Below are 17,412 nucleotides of genomic sequence, written 5' to 3'. Positions count from 1 at the left end.
TATCCGTTTAGTGCTACTGTGCTTTTGTGCATCATGTTTGTCACTAAGGTTCAGTAAATAAGTAATGTAGTGACAGGAAAATCATAGTATGATGCAGACATGTATAAGTATCAACAATCAAGTAGCAGAAATCTCAGTCAAGCACAGTAATTAGGCAACAATTAATAATTAATTAAGTCGTACGGATACCTGGTTTTGTGAGGGTTGTCACACCCGAGTCATCCTCTACCTCGGCTACCTGGAATCGCTTGGACGCCATCGTGTTGCAATGACTCTATAGTACGATCTCCAACGACCTCCTTCACACCATAATCGACAAAACTTCCACCGCTCATGACGCGTGGGTGGCTATCGAGAACCTGTTTCACGACAACAAGGCATCTCGGGCCATCTACCTCATGCAAAAATTTGCTAACACCAGACTGGACGGCTTCCCCAATATCTCGGCTTATTGTCAAGCCCTTAAAACGCTCTCCGACCAACTTGCTAATGTTGATGCCGCGGTAACTGATGAGCGGCTCGTTCTCCAACTCATCGCTGGTTTGAATGATCAATATGAGGGCATTGGCACCATCATCACTCAACAGCGCCCACTACCCTCGTTTTACAATGCCCGCTCTCAACTTATACAGGTTGAAACCCGCAAGAATGAGCAAGCCATGTTAGCCTCCAAAACCGCCTTTACCGCTCTCACCGCACAAACAACCCGTCCCACCACTGACTACACTCGGTCACCCACTGAATCATCCCGTGGCCGTGGACGCTCTGGTCGTCGAGGCCGTGGCCGAGGAACCTATGGCCGTGGACGCCCCTTCCATTCAACCTACTACCCACCCCAACCACACTACCCATGGGCATCGTATTGGCCCAATCCTCCTCAACACCCCTCGGCCCAACACCACCCTTACGGCCCATCTCCGCAGCCCAACTCTTGGCCTGCTCCACCTTGCCCCTACCCTTCAACCAACCGGTCCAACTTTACCACATCCCCACAGTCGCAAGCCGGCCTTCTCGGCCCACGTCCTCATCAGGCCCACACTGCATACAGCCCGACTGACATCGAACAGGCCTTATACACCAAGTCGTTATAGCAACCGGACCCCACTCAGTATATGGATACCGGCGCCACCGGCAACATGTCTCACGAGCAAGGTGACTTTCATACTTTTTCTAATTCTTGCATTTCTCAAAATATAATTGTAGGTAATGGTGATACTATACCGGTTCTTGGTCAAGGCACTAAATACCTACCCAAACCATACGCACCCTTTGTCCTTAAAAATGTTCTTTATTCACCCAAGCTCGTTAAAAACCTTATTTCAGTCCGTCGATTTACAACGGACAATTTTGTTTCTGTGGAATTTGACCCTTTTGGTTTTCTTGTGAAGGACCTCAAGACCAAGACGCTGCTTCTTCGATGCAACAGCAGCGGTGATCTCTACCCTCTGGTGCTCGGGTCTTCTACCACTCAACCTACTGCTTTTGTTGCCATCTCATCTCAACTCTGGCATCACCGTCTTGGCCACCCAGGACGGCCTGCTATGAATAAATTAAAAACTTCTAGCTCTATTTCTTTTGATAAACCTTTGAATAATATTTGCCAGTCTTGTATTTTTGGTAAAAGTATACGTTTGCCATTTTTTGCATCTACTAATATGACTTTTAAACCCTTTGATATTGTGCATAGCGATGTTTGGACTTCCCCAATCATTAGCTCTTCGGGCCATAAATACTATGTGTTATTTCTAGATGACCTAACTAATTTCTTGTGGACATATCCTCTCACTGATAAATCCCACGTCTTCTCCTCCTTCTCTCATTTTGCTTCTATTATTAAAACTCAATTTGAATCTACAATCAAAACCTTCCAATGTGACAATGGCCGTGAATACGTTAATTCTACTTTCCAAAAATTTTTCACCACCAACGGCATTTTATACCGACTTTCTTGCCCTTATACATCTTCCCAAAACGGTAAGGCCGAACGTAAAATACGCACAATTAATAATATGATTCGGACCTTACTCGCCCATGCATCGATCCCCTCCCATTTTTGGCACTTTGCACTCGAAACCGCCACTTATTTACTAAATATATTGCCATCTCAACAAACTCAAAATAATACTCCTACCGAATTACTCTACAACACCACACCCACCTACGACCACCTTCGTGTTTTCGGGTGCCTCTGTTATCCGCTAACACCGTCCACCACTATTCACAAGCTTGAACACCGCTCTAAACCATGTGTCTTTCTAGGCTACCCGCCTACCCACCGAGGCTACCGTTGTCTCGACCTTGCCACTAGCCAAATTTTCATCTCCCGTCATGTTGCCTTTGACGAGACAACATTCCCCTTCCAACAATCTATCGCCCCAGTTCCCACCTACGAATTTCTCGATGCACCTTTCCCTCACCACCTATGTCCGCACATCGCATCCTCATCCCCACCTTGTCCGCTGCCTGTCCCCAGTCCCAACTCACCTTTGGCCCATCAAACTCCCCAACCTATCGGCCCATCTCACCTTACCCAACACTCGGCCCCCCTCATGCCCACTACCTCAGCCCAGCCCAATCCTCAAACCACTACCCCAGCCCAACCGAATACTCCAACTGCTACCCCAGCCCAACCGAATCATCCAACTACTACCCCAGCCCAATCCGCTACCCCTACCAGCCCTCCAGCTGACACACTTACCGGCCCACCACATCCTATGACACCCGTACCTCCTGTTCCGCCATCCCAACCCACCACCCAACCAACTCGCACCGTCCACACCCGTTCCATGAGCGGGATCTATAAGCCCAAACAATACTTCAACTTAACCACTACCTCCACCAAATCTCCCATTCGACCCATACCTAAGAACCCAACTGATGCCTTGCGAGACCCGGTATGGTTGTCTGCCATGACTACTGAGTTTAATGCACTAATTAGAAACGGTACATGGGAGTTAGTACCTCGTTCGGCTAACATGAATATTATCCGGTGTATGTGGTTGTTTAAGCATAAATACAGGTCAGACGGAACATTGGAGCGGTACAAAGCCCGATTGGTTTGCGATGGGCGATCGCAACAGGTGGGCATCGATTGTGGTGAGACATTCAGTCCGGTGGTAAAACCCGCAACCATTCGGACTCTTCTGTCACTTGCATTATCTAAGGGTTGGGCGGTTCATCAGCTTGATGTAACCAATGCCTTTTTACACGGGAACTTAAACGAAACAGTCTACATGTATCAGCCTATGGGGTGTAACACCCGTTCTTATAAACAAAGGTTTAACGTCTCATTTAGGAAAAACAGTCATGTAATTAAGATTACATATTGTAACACTCTGGTTACTATTTAACGTTTTTTATACATATATATATAAATACCAACAATTAGATGTGTAATTAAGTTTACACATACTATGAAAATACGAGTTTATTAAAACTTTTACAAATCATAAGTTATTCAACATAAGTGATCGAGTTTGTCGTTTAAAAATTTACGACGAGGAAATGTGCGGAAGCATGTATCTTTATCGTGTTCGGTCATTCGATGAGCTTGATCGTCTTCCGGCATCCAAAAAGAACCTACATTTCATCAACATGAAATGCTTTAGTCATACGGGAAATGTGATAAGTCTAAACAAATCCGGTAATAATAATGGAAGGAAAAAGAATCCCAACGTTAAACTTTTGATCTCAAAACATGGATTTCCAACTGGCCTCCACCGTAACTTACGGTGGCACCGTAAGTTACGGTGGCCCCTGGTGTGACATGCCCCTACCGTAAATTAGTAGGGGGCTGCCGTAAAGCCTTCAGCTCCACCGTAACTTACGGTGGCACCGTAAGTTACGGTGGCCCCTGCATTCCAGCTTTCCTATTTTGCCGTTTATTTGCACGAAAACTTTCGTATCTTTCAACCGCTTATCCCATCTTCACCTACGGTCAAAACCATGTAAATAATTAGTTTTGACACTTTAATAATCGAGTATAAACAAGTTCCGTGCTTAACGTAACAAAACAAGAAATTATTTTTGTTTTGTTTTCAGCCCCTTCACCCGGCCGTGTCAAAAAGTCACCCGGCCGTGTCAGTTAACATATATTTTTCACAGCCCAGCCACCCGGCCGTGTCAAAAAGTCACCCGCCCGTGTCAACTCTGCACGTCTATTTTTCATTAGTTCTTACCGAAACGGACATAACTCTCTCGTTTTTAATCCGTTTTACACGATTCTTTTTCCTACGCGTCCTTAATTTAATTCTCCATCATATGGAGTTAAAATCCGACATCCGGATTAACAAAAATTTAAGACTTTTAAGTCTTCGGCTTATTACCATTTTTACCCAAATTTTGACCCGTTCATGAATTCATCTAACAAACTTGATTGTGGCCCTTGTTTCTTTCGTAAACATAATATTATGATTATTTCCTATTGTACAAGGTTCAAATCACGGGTTATTACACATTCTTAACTCGTTTCGCTAATACTTCTATTTCGACCCGTTAAGGTATTTACGCATTTTGGTCTAGAACTTGTGCTTTTCTTTTGATACTACAATATTTTCCATGTCTAATTAACTAGAAATATTCCACCACAACTATTTTGTGGTGGATTTAACATATGAACCCTTTTTTCCCAATTTTACCTATCGGTTGGTCATTTTTCCGCAATTAACTATTTCTAGGCGTTCGACCCGCAATTGTTTTTGCCTAGAACTTTTATACACATCTAAGGGTTTCAAACTCATAATATAAGTTTCTAGGCAACCTCTAAGGGTCGTTTACATTGTTTACCTATTAAGGGCTCTTTGGTCACATTTAGTCCTTCATTTTGAAATGAAGGATTTCGGCTAGATGTTAGACCTTCTTGCACTTTTAACTATAAATTCACGTATGCGTACCTGGCTCGGATCATAGTATTGACCCGTTTACATACTTCTTGCTTTAAATTTTCTAATTAAAGCAACGCAACACATGTTATTTCCTGAAATCACAAAACTCAACAAGCGATTGTCAATTGTTACTGCCAAATGGTGTTATCCACACCATTTGACCCATTTAGTCTAATTGACCATTTGTCCGTGTTGAGATGGTATTTAATTACCATTTCAACCCTTTTACCTATCCCGGTTTTCTTTGAACTTGTTTTACTTAAAACCATTTTTTAATTATTCGTCATTACATGACTAATTTACCATTTTCCCCTCATTCCAACTCTCATTGAATCGCGTCGGAATATCATATACCAACCACTTAGTAGCATCCATATCATTACTTGAAATTAAGTAACTTTGCAAATAATGTAAAGGGGCGTAAGCTCTACTTACCTCGCATCCGAATACGTTTTCTTCTCGTGCTTGATTCGTTTGACCGCTCCTTTTTCAAGCCTCCACCTAGCTCGTTAGGCGACAAACTATCATTATTCACAAGGTGGTTAGATTAGTCATTTCAATTCACGACTATTCCACCTTACGTATTTAGTCAAACATGGCAATTACGCGTTTCATTCGTAATCTCAACATATAACATTCACTTAGGCATTTTAACAAACACCTTGCGGGCATAATTTCTCACAATTTATTAACAAGCTCAATACTTGTCATTTAGCCATGGTTAACATCAACTAAGCATGTTTACATAAATTTCCACATTAACAAAAATCTGAATTTACTTCCTAGAACTCAAATTACACTAGAACCACAATTAAAATTCTAGTGTTTAACATGTTCCTACTACACCCACTTATCACCTTCAATGGTGATTGTGAATTCACAAGAAATAAGCATGATTTCAACATGTGATTGACTAGGGTTTTACTCCTAGACATTATATCATCCCTATTCTATCAAATTAACAAACATGCATCATCAAATTTTAGATTTCCCAAATTCATGAGAATTTCAAGTAGAGGATTTTCATGAATTTTCACATACCTTATGATCTCCTTTCAATGGGGATCACGAATATATGCTCGATTTTCGTTTTGGACTCGATTTGATCCTTCAATTGGTGGTTTTTGATGTGAACTAGGGTTTTGGGGAGCTTGAAGTCGCCCCCTGCCTTCTGATCGAACCCAACAACACAAACAAGTGTTGTGTTTTAATTTTTTTTTTGTTTTATTATTACTAGTTTTCACTTACACAACTTTAGTCCCTCAAGTTTCATTTTTCTTTTGTTTTAACATTTTAACTATTCATAAGTTGTCATTTAACTAGGTTAATGCCAATCCTAGTTAGTTTATTTTACCAATTTTATTTGTAACTAAATACAAATTTAAGAATGTGTATTTTCGGGATGTTACACCCTTCTTATTTTAAATCCACAATCCCTCTTATTAACTAAACCATACATTTCTAGTTAACTTAGCGGGTTTCGGGGATATTTACGACTAAGTTTATTTTAGGTTCCGTTAACTCAGACCTTTTATAAACTTTATTTATCCATAGACCTTTATTTATCTTTTTATTAAATATTAGGTTTATTTACTTAAAATTCCTAATATTCACCGGGTAAATTTTATTACTAATGGTACTTTACCCGTCTTTTAGTATTAACGGGGTTTGGTTACCAAACCCGTTTTCGGGGTGTTACAAGTCTACCCCCCTTAAAGAGGTTTCGTCCTCGAAACCTTTTTCCTTCATAATTTATAGAGTTTAACTCCATGCATATGCTCTCAATAATCAATTGAGCATTGCTCATATTTTAATCGATTGTTAGTATTACCAGAAAATTATGGTAATACCTTTTTGGTTACAAAACATCTATGTGCCCCATTTGACATAATGCAACTTGAAATAACGTAATTTCGTTATTTCTACTAGTTTAGTTAATTTAGCGATATCCATATTATCGAACCCTTTGTGAATCAGTTTCCTTGACCTGTTTAAAGGTCTTTAGTGAAATCTTTCATTTTTTTTAACTACAATTTCTTTTGTTTTCAAGTTCATTTATTCGGTTCAGTTATACCGAATCCTCTGCTTATACGCAACCAAATTTGTTTAAATGACCTTAACCGGTCTCACTAACTAGACTTATTAGTCCGGTTACTCTTTACCGCTCGCTTGGTTATATTGTGATTCTACTTCACATTGTATTTCTTGACCCTGATCGGGTCACATCATGTTTAATTTATATCAACCTTTCATTTCTCGAAAATATCTCTTTTCGAATATATCGTCTTGCGCCTATCTGTGTCAAGACTTGTATCTTTTAATATTAACCTTTTCTTAACTTCTCTCATAATACTTATATATTTGTTAAACGTCATTTCTTACTAAAACTAAATTTTAGTTTAACGTTTTCTCTTCACCTTGCCTTATGTCCTTTTATTACTCCTAGAAATTTTAAGTCCGAGGATTCATTCTTTTCCGATATTATTTAATTCGTGGATTAAAATCAGTTCCCACACTTAACTCACCGACCCGTAGGTTCTTTTACTCAGCCTTGTAGGCTATTCCTTTAGATTTTTGCACCTTTTTAAGGCGAGGCCCTTATGATCCCTTTTTGCTTCAATTCATGACCCGTGGGTCATTTTGGCCCCGTAGACCTTTACACTAATTAATATCCCGTAGGTTGTGATGATCCCGTAGATCATCTTTTATTCTAGTCTTTGTTCAAATGTGTATACGTTTATATATATGGCGTTAAGGCACCCCTTTTTATGTTTATAATTATTCACCTTTACTTTTTGGATTTCATTTGACCTTGACCGTAGTCTAAGGCTACATTGTTTTCTTTCGAATCATCTTTCCGACTTCTCGACTTCCAACTTCGATTTACACGTCGGTTTTTTTTTTCCATACACTTACCGTTACCCGGTTCATACTTATACCCCTTTACGTCCCATTACCCGGGTTCTTTTATTTTAATGTTTTTAACTTTTTTTTTTCGCTAGTTTGCGTTTTTCCTATGTATATTCCTTTATGAGCCATCACGTAGGTTCATTAATGTTTCGCGCTTCCATTATTCGGTTTGCGCTTACTTGCACTACCAAGTTTTTATACTTTATTTATCTCGTTTGACTTGTTCGTGTGAAATTTCATCACTTGTGAACATCAAACTCTGTTCTTTATTCGACCCGTTCAACTTTAAAATAGTTGAGCGTAGTTATTAACATTTCTGTTTGCAAATCCTCATTGTCTTTTAGTCATGACTCATATTCCGAGTCTTTTGACTTTCTGTTTCGCGTTCCCGTCTCTTGGTTTACGCATTCTTTCCAAATCCTACCCATTCATCGGGTATCCTTACCGTAATCCTTTTCAAGTAACCATTTCTATATGGTTTTAGACGTTATTTTAATTTAATTGGTCGTCTTAGCGAGACCCATCGCTTTTATTCAATCAAGTCCTTTATTCTTTATTCAATTCGTTTGACTTGTCCATGTGAATTTCATCACCTGTGACAGTCAAACTTTCATCCTTATACGTTAGCATTCCTATTAGTCGGTCTGTATTTCCATTTACTTTAATCTTTGTCCCTTCTCTCGGGCTCGTTATTCTAACGTAATACGCTCCCGTCATCCGACTTGCGTTTACGTTTGCTATCAAACATCTTATTTGTTTGATTCATTTGGGTACCTTTTTAATTCGTCCCATTCACCCCGTCCCTACTACATCGAATGTAAGTATGTCCATCATAAAAAGTTCATGACATCATGTGTTCACTGCTTACTTGGCCAGAGTAAGCGATCAACACATGACACACATGACCTTTTCATAATTTCCGCACTACACCCATGTAAGTGACGCCTCTAATCTTTCTATATTCTGGACTTTCATTGGAAACCATTTATTTAGTTACCATTTAACAGTTATTTGATTTACATGTTTTATTCATGAACATATACAATGTTTTTTTTTTAAACTAATATATAATCACATTTGTTAATGTGATTGCTACTTTTCTCAATAGTATTAAATTGAGAGTTTCCCACTTGGATAATTACCCCAATCCAAGTTTCCATATGAATAAATCTTGTTACTCATTTGTTAATCATCATCGTGAATGACACATTTTCTATTAAATTTCTCTTGGAAATCAGGTTTTCTAAGTTCTATCATATGTGTATGCAACCGTCATTACTTACGTGTTTGTTGCATATTGCTACTTGTGCAATTAAATTTTTAAAAGTGTGCACCTGGTAATGCTTGCCCCGACGGGCGTTTCTTGCCTTTAACTTTGTTCGCGGTCGTTACGCGATTTAGTCCTTGGTGAGCATGCTCCTCTTGTCATACTTTGGACCGTTCTTCTATCATATCCGTAATTTGTTAAGCTCTCGCTATCCTCATATGCGAGTGTCCTTCAACTAAAACACATACAAATGTTAATAATTTCAACATTAAAGGATGCGCGTATTATAATACAAGGCTTTTCTACTATACGCATCAACGCGTGTAATTTCATTGACTATATCTATTCTATATCGGTTTTATTGGTGTAACGTGTATTACACGATAACCATATGTGTTGTTCTCAACACCTTAATCATATTAAACCATTGATATACATGTACTTACCGGATTTGCGATCAAGCCTCGAACCGAACACCAATCTTTATCAAGAGCATAAGGTTTAAGTCCAAGCATAGCTTTCCCGCCATACTTGAATCTCTTAAACCAAGGCTCTGATACCAACTTGTAACACCCGTTCTTATAAACTAAGGTTTAACGTCTCATTTAGGAAAAACAGTCATGTAATTAAGATTACATATTGTAACACTCTGGTTACTATTTAACGTTTTTTATATATATATATATATAAATACCAACAATTAGATGTGTAATTAAGTTTACACATACTATGAAAATACGAGTTTATTAAAACTTTTACAAATCATAAGTTATTCAACATAAGTGATCGAGTTTGTCGTTTAAAAATTTACGACGAGGAAATGTGCGGAAGCATGTATCTTTATCGTGTTCGGTCCTTTGATGAGCTTGATCGTCTTCCGGCATCCAAAAAGAACCTACATTTCATCAACATGAAATGCTTTAGTCATACGGGAAATGTGATAAGTCTAAACAAATCCGGTAATAATAATGGAAGGAAAAAGAATCCCAACGTTAAACTTATGATCTCAAAACATGGATTTCCAACTGGCCTCCACCGTAACTTACGGTGGCACCGTAAGTTACGGTGGCCCCTGGTGTGACATGCCCCTACCGTAAATCAGTAGGGGGCTGCCGTAAAGCCTTCAGCTCCACCGTAACTTACGGTGGCACCGTAAGTTACGGTGGCCCCTGCATTCCAGCTTTCCTATTTTGCCGTTTATTTGCACGAAAACTTTCGTATCTTTCAACCGCTTATCACATCTTCACCTACGGTCAAAACCATGTAAATAATTAGTTTTGACACTTTAATAATCGAGTATAAACAAGTTCCGTGCTTAACGTAACAAAACAAGAAATTATTTTTGTTTTGTTTTCAGCCCCTTCACCCGGCCGTGTCAAAAAGTCACCCGGCCGTGTCAGTTAACATATATTTTTCACAGCCCAGCCACCCGGCCGTGTCAAAAAGTCACCCGCCCGTGTCAACTCTGCACGTCTATTTTTCATTAGTTCTTACCGAAACGGACATAACTCTCTCGTTTTTAATCCGTTTTACACGATTCTTTTTCCTACACGTCCTTAATTTAATTCTCCATCATATGGAGTTAAAATCCGACATCCGGATTAACAAAAATTTAAGACTTTTAAGTCTTCGGCTTATTACCATTTTTACCCAAATTTTGACCCGTTCATGAATTCATCTAACAAACTTGATTGTGGCCCTTGTTTCTTTCGTAAACATAATATTATGATTATTTCCTATTGTACAAGGTTCAAATCACGGGTTATTACACATTCTTAACTCGTTTCGCTAATACTTCTATATCGACCCGTTAAGGGTATTTACGCATTTTGGTCTAGAACTTGTGCTTTTCTTTTGATACTACAATATTTTCCATGTCTAATTAACTAGAAATATTCCACCACAACTATTTTGTGGTGGATTTAACATATGAACCCCTTTTTTCCAATTTTACCTATCGGTTGGTCATTTTTCCGCAATTAACTATTTCTAGGCGTTCGACCCACAATTGTTTTTGCCTAGAACTTTTATACACATCTAAGGGTTTCAAACTCATAATATAAGTTTCTAGGCAACCTCTAAGAGTCGTTTACATTGTTTACCTATTAAGGGCTCTTTGGTCACATTTAGTCCTTCATTTTGAAATGAAGGATTTCGGCTAGATGTTAGACCTTCTTGCACTTTTAACTATAAATTCACGTATGCGTACCTGGCTCGGATCATAGTATTGACCCGTTTACATACTTCTTGCTTTAAATTTTCTAATTAAAGCAACGCAACACATGTTATTTCCTGAAATCACAAAACTCAACAAGCGATTGTCAATTGTTATTGCCAAATGGTGTTATCCACACCATTTGACCCATTTAGTCTAATTGACCATTTGTCCGTGTTGAGATGGTATTTAATTACCATTTCAACCCTTTTACCTATCCCGGTTTTCTTTGAACTTGTTTTACTTAAAACCGTTTTTTAATTATTCGTCATTACATGACTAATTTACCATTTTCCCCTCATTCCAACTCTCATTGAATCGCGTCGGAATATCATATACCAACCACTTAGTAGCATCCATATCATTACTTGAAATTAAGTAACTTTGCAAATAATGTAAAGGGGCGTAAGCTCTACTTACCTCGCATCCGAATACGTTTTCTTCTCGTGCTTGATTCGTTTGACCGCTCCTTTTTCAAGCCTCCACCTAGCTCGTTAGGCGACAAACTATCATTATTCACAAGGTGGTTAGATTAGTCATTTCAATTCACGACTATTCCACCTTACGTATTTAGTCAAACAAGGCAATTACGCGTTTCATTCGTAATCTCAACATATAACATTCACTTAGGCATTTTAACAAACACCTTGCGGGCATAATTTCTCACAATTTATTAACAAGCTCAATACTTGTCATTTAGCCATGGTTAACATCAACTAAGCATGTTTACATAAATTTTCACATTAACAAAAATCTGAATTTACTTCCTAGAACTCAAATTACACTAGAACCACAATTAAAATTCTAGTGTTTAACATGTTCCTACTACACCCACTTATCACCTTCAATGGTGATTGTGAATTCACAAGAAATAAGCATGATTTCAACATGTGATTGACTAGGGTTTTACTCCTAGACATTATATCATCCCTATTCTATCAAATTAACAAACATGCATCATCAAATTTCAGATTTCCCAAATTCATGAGAATTTCAAGTAGAGGATTTTCATGAATTTTCACATACCTTATGATCTCCTTTCAATGGGGATCACGAATATATGCTCGATTTTCGTTTTGGACTCGATTTGATCCTTCAATTGGTGGTTTTTGATGTGAACTAGGGTTTTGGGGAGCTTGAAGTCGCCCCTTGCCTTCTGATCGAACCCAACAACACAAACAAGTGTTGTGTTTTAATTTTTTTTTGTTTTATTATTACTAGTTTTCACTTACACAACTTTAGTCCCTCAAGTTTCATTTTTCTTTTGTTTTAACATGTTAACTATTCATAAGTTGTCATTTAACTAGGTTAATGCCAATCCTAGTTAGTTTATTTTACCAATTTTATTTGTAACTAAATACAAATTTAAGAATGTGTATTTTCGGGATGTTACACCCTTCTTATTTTAAATCCACAATCCCTCTTATTAACTAAACCATACATTTCTAGTTAACTTAGCGGGTTTCGGGGATATTTACGACTAAGTTTATTTTAGGTTCCGTTAACTCAGACCTTTTATAAACTTTATTTATCCATAGACCTTTATTTATCTTTTTATTAAATATTAGGTTTATTTACTTAAAATTCCTAATATTCACCGGGTAAATTTTATTACTAATGGTACTTTATCCGTCTTTTAGTATTAACGGGGTTTGGTTACCAAACCCGTTTTCGGGGTGTTACATGGGGTTTCGTGATAGAAATTTTCCCGACCATGTTTGCCTTTTACGCAAATCTCTATATGGGCTTAAGCAGGCACCTCGGGCTTGGTACCAACGTTTCACAGATTACGTTCTCAGCATGGGGTTTCATCACAGCAAGTGCGATGCGTCTCTATTTACGTACAGTCATGGTCTTGACACAACCTATTTACTATTATATGTCGATGATATTCTGCTTATATGTCGGTTCATATTATTTCAGGATCGAAAGGAACATACTCAACATGTTGATCAAATGTAGTTGACCGGATCATCGTCCACACATTGTCCTTCGAGCTTTATTTCCTTGTCGCCAACCCTCGATGTTAGCCTTCCGTGGCCCTAACTTATTAGTAAAACTAACTACTTAAAATGAATATCTTTAATTTTATTTTAAGAAACATAATTAAACGCACCCATAATTTTTCGCTAAAAACACACTCAGAAAACTTTAATTTACTGTCACGTGACCCTAACTTATTTTCATTTATTATATATATAATAGAAATATATTATAATGACTACTTGATTAACTACAGTTAATATATTTAATCCAACAACACACTGACATTTACATTTAACGTTAACATATATATTTTTTTGAACGGCCAACGGAATCAATCTCGAGCACTCTTGGGGCACACACTGGACCAAACGGAGTACTCCGAGAGTAACCCGCGTCCACCACCAATTCCGGAGAAAACCTAGTAACTCACTCGCCCGTAGGCACGACGGTGAAATTACCGGTAAAACTTGTTTGGCTCAATGATCGAACCCAGATTTCCCTGGCTCTCCTATCATTGCCCACCAATGCCTTACTCTGCATCAAGTGAGAGTTAAACCTGCATATCCTAAAAGAAATGCAAGTCTTTCATTACTTGATCTACTCGTTAAAAAAACATATTTTGAACGTATGAGAACAAACAAAACGTATGGGCATGTGATGTACTGAAGTCCCAGACTCCCAGCCAGTGCAAAATGTCCCCATTCAGTTCAATTTACACACTCCAGGTCCCATCCGGCCTAAATGTGCCCAAAGATTGTAAAATTTATATATGGTTGACTATATTTCTGACTTCTAAAATCTCACACCAAAATACTTTTGTGGGGCAATAACACTATACTTATACAGAAAAGACTATATATGGGATCTTCTAAGCAATCATAACTCGTGAATCTACAGTAAAATTATTTGTCTTTTCTAAATTTAAATTCTAAACCTTTTTCCATCAAATTTTAAATCATTTACATATACAGTTGTTTCATGATAATTAGTCATATGTGAGTATTAAACTTTTGAACAATGGTTAAATAAATCAACAAAATAATCGGCTAGTTAAACTGAAGAATTCTAAATATAAATTTGTGATTCGTTTTAGTCATCGTTCTGTATGAGCAATGTAAAGTTACGGTTTATGAAATATAGGATTTCCCCTTTTCCTTTTTTCTTTATGGAACTTTTAATTCCCTCTGCCCAAATAATCCGATCTATATCAAATGGGCCATCAGCCCCAAGATTTAGATCCGTCAACGAAATACGGTAAGGATTTTTTTCAAGAAATCTAAATTTAGAATGTCACTCCTATAACGCTTATTAGCCCATCTTACTATTTAATCATACTTCAAATAAAATAACACCTGACTTTCTTTTAGACTATAACACTCTATAGAAATTTCGCATCCTTTAAATTAACAGAGATTAACGTGCTTTGGACGCATTAATTGTGGATAAGAGGTGTCACATTGTTATATTAACTAGCCTAAATACCATCGACATGCATTAACTAAATTATTTATGGATGAGAGAACTCCATAGTTAAACGTTATTGGGTGAGTTAATCGTAGGATTAGTGCCCTCTGGGAGGTGATCTCCGACCGGGTAACAAAAGAAGTGTGAGGTTCAATAAGGGGTGAGCAAAAACTAAACTATTTAAAAAAAATCGGTTATGGTTAAGTAAATCTGATTAACGGACCACTCAGTCATGATTACAGTTAATGTGTCTTCATTAACCAACTTTAACCGAGACTGAATTAACTGAACCGTGTACGTTTATGACTTTCAAACTTTTATACCTCATTTTTAGCCCCCGAACATTTGAATTCATGTTGCAATTGTCCATTTTCTAATAACCTTGTATTTACTAATAGAGGTGCCAAAGTATTAGTTTCATGTTTAGTCACATTTAAACATACCAAGCATGCATATTCCCAGTGGCGGAACTAGAAGAAATATTCAGGGGTATCACAAATTTTTTTACGATACATTTATAGAACAGAATTTTTTTTTACCTGCATTACGGGGCAGAGCCGATTCTGAAAATTCAAGTGCCCTGGTTGAGCCAAAAAAGGCCCTCAGGCCTTACCGAATTAAATTTTATAAACTAGTTTTTTTAAGTTATTAGTATTTAAGTTAACGAATCAATATTGAGCATATCACATTTGGGCTAAGCTTTATGAATTAATATTGGCAATAAGTTTTTAGATATTAGATTGGGCTAGGCTTTATGAATTAATATTGGCAATAAGTTTTTAGATATTAGATTGGGCTAGGTTTATTTTTAATTTTTAGATCGAAATTAAACAATTCAAGAACTCAAGAAGAAAAGAAATAAAGAATACTCACAACTCACAATCACAATTAGCACAACAATCTAATACACTATTGGGTTATTATTTGGTTATTTGGGCTAATTACTATTGGGCTATCATTTTTTTGGGCTAATATAATAAGTATTATTTAGGCTTAATTTCAGTTTGTAAATTTTTTTTTTCAGGGGTGTCCTAGTACTTGTTGAGGGGTGTCCTTAGTATAAAAATCGAAAAAAAAAATTTTACACTAGCGGAAAAAAGTTGAGCCGTAGCCCGTGCTACGCCCCAACCTACATTAGGTCCGCCTCTGCATATTCCACAAACACTCAACTGGAACAAAGTAACCAAGCTGGGAACTTGCATAACTAAGCTTGGAACACCATAATCGAACCATTTTCAGTTAGAACAAAGCAAAATAAATAAATAAACTTTGGACAGTTAATAGAACTAACTGAAACCAACCGATAACTAATGGTTATTCGTGCATTCTACTCGTGTAATAAAAATTAGAGTAAATTTCACATTTTGTCCTTTATGTATTATCTAAATTTTGAAACGTGCCGTTTAAAAGTTTTAATTTCATTTTATGTCCAAAAAACATATGTTTTATATCACTGTAAGTCATTTACACCAAACCGAGTTAAATTACTCAGTTATTTTGTTTAAGGCAATGGTATTATTGGTATTTCACCTTAGTTATTTTGTTTCTACATTTTCTGCCATAAATAACAAAGATCAAGAACACACTCTCTCCATCAATCATCAGATCTCTCCCATGTTTCTCTCTCTTAAAAAATCCCAGATCTAAAATAAAAAACCTATCTCTCTTCAAAATTAACGGAGGTGACTTTCTCAATTGCTTATGTTCATGGTCAATTGCTTCAAAATTCTCAGATGAACTGTTAGATAGATTGTGGTGGGTCGACGCAGGTGGGTGGTGGTTTGACGGTGGGTGGTGGTTTGACAGTAGGTGGGGGCGGGGTTTAGGGTAACAGCAAAACGCCACATGAACGGACGACTACTCCGGTGGGTTATGGTGGGGGAGGTTGTGGTGGTTCACTTCGGTTGCAAGTTTCTCAGATGACGATCTACGATGATGGGCGGCAGAGGTTGTGGTGGTTCACGACCATTCAAATATCTCAGATGTCTCTCTCAATCCTTCTCTCTCTTGCTCATACCACCTGCAAAACGAAATGGAGGATGCAGACGAATGAAGGCGGCGGAGGCAGACGGCGAAGAGCCACTCCGGCCACGACACTCATGGAACTCTCGATTTGGGGGGACACACACTCATGTTTAAGTTTACAACACTGTAGCGGTGTGGCTTTTTTCATGTCACCAGTGTATGACGGGTTACGAAAAGGTAGGGGTTCTAATGAATCGATTTGAGAGAAAAACTCTCAAGGTTTGTTTATTTTTTATCCTTTCATTTATATAACAAAACACATAAATTTCAATGTAGTTCATTAACCCTTGTTTGTGATTCTGTTTCTTTTTGTAAAGGTTATTGTTGATTTCTTATCCAAAGAAGATGTTTTGAAGACATGAAATTGTTATTTTGTTGTCTATGTATTTGTATTCAGTCAATGAACATGACGTTGTAGACTATGTTTTGTAGCTATATTGTACTGAAGTTGGTTTGTAATGAATGGAAATGTGTTGACAGCTACAATCAAAGGTGAAATACCAATAATACCCTCAACTTAAATAAACTTAATTGAGTAATTTAATTCAGTTTTGTATAAAGGACTTAAAGTGAGATAAACATGTGTTTTTTGACCATAAAATAAAATTAAAACTTTTAAAAGGTACGTTTTAAAATTGGACAAAAAATGATATTTACTCTAA

At 37.5% G+C, this 17,412-nt stretch overlaps 1 protein-coding gene and 1 long non-coding RNA gene across 3 annotated transcripts; one reads left to right on the top strand and one right to left on the bottom strand.

The window, feature by feature from the left end:
* The first annotated feature begins 398 nt into the window (after window positions 1-398).
* Window positions 399-1,091, top strand: LOC110924158 (ATP-dependent zinc metalloprotease FtsH-like). The gene has a single exon (XM_022168193.1). It carries the CDS (start codon window positions 399-401, stop codon window positions 1,089-1,091), a length of 693 nt encoding a protein of 230 aa, XP_022023885.1.
* A 2,300-nt stretch (window positions 1,092-3,391) lies between these two features.
* LOC110923533 lies at window positions 3,392-11,689 on the bottom strand. Of its 2 annotated transcripts, XR_002584138.2 has the most exons (5): window positions 10,153-11,689; window positions 5,925-9,295; window positions 4,893-5,404; window positions 3,676-3,931; window positions 3,392-3,579 (listed from the first exon to the last, which is right to left on the bottom strand). It is a non-coding gene; the product is annotated as an uncharacterized LOC110923533 (long non-coding RNA). The 2 variants fall into 2 exon arrangements; XR_004886990.1 differs by lacking the exon at window positions 3,392-3,579 and having other exon boundaries at window positions 3,588-3,931.
* Between the last annotated feature and the right edge of the window lie 5,723 nt (window positions 11,690-17,412).

Source organism: Helianthus annuus, chromosome 17 (genome assembly GCF_002127325.2).
Source record: "Helianthus annuus cultivar XRQ/B chromosome 17, HanXRQr2.0-SUNRISE, whole genome shotgun sequence".
Classification (NCBI taxonomy): Eukaryota; Viridiplantae; Streptophyta; class Magnoliopsida; order Asterales; family Asteraceae; genus Helianthus; species Helianthus annuus.
Note: the sequence above shows the minus strand (reverse complement) of the source record. Positions and strands in the feature narration are given on the sequence as shown.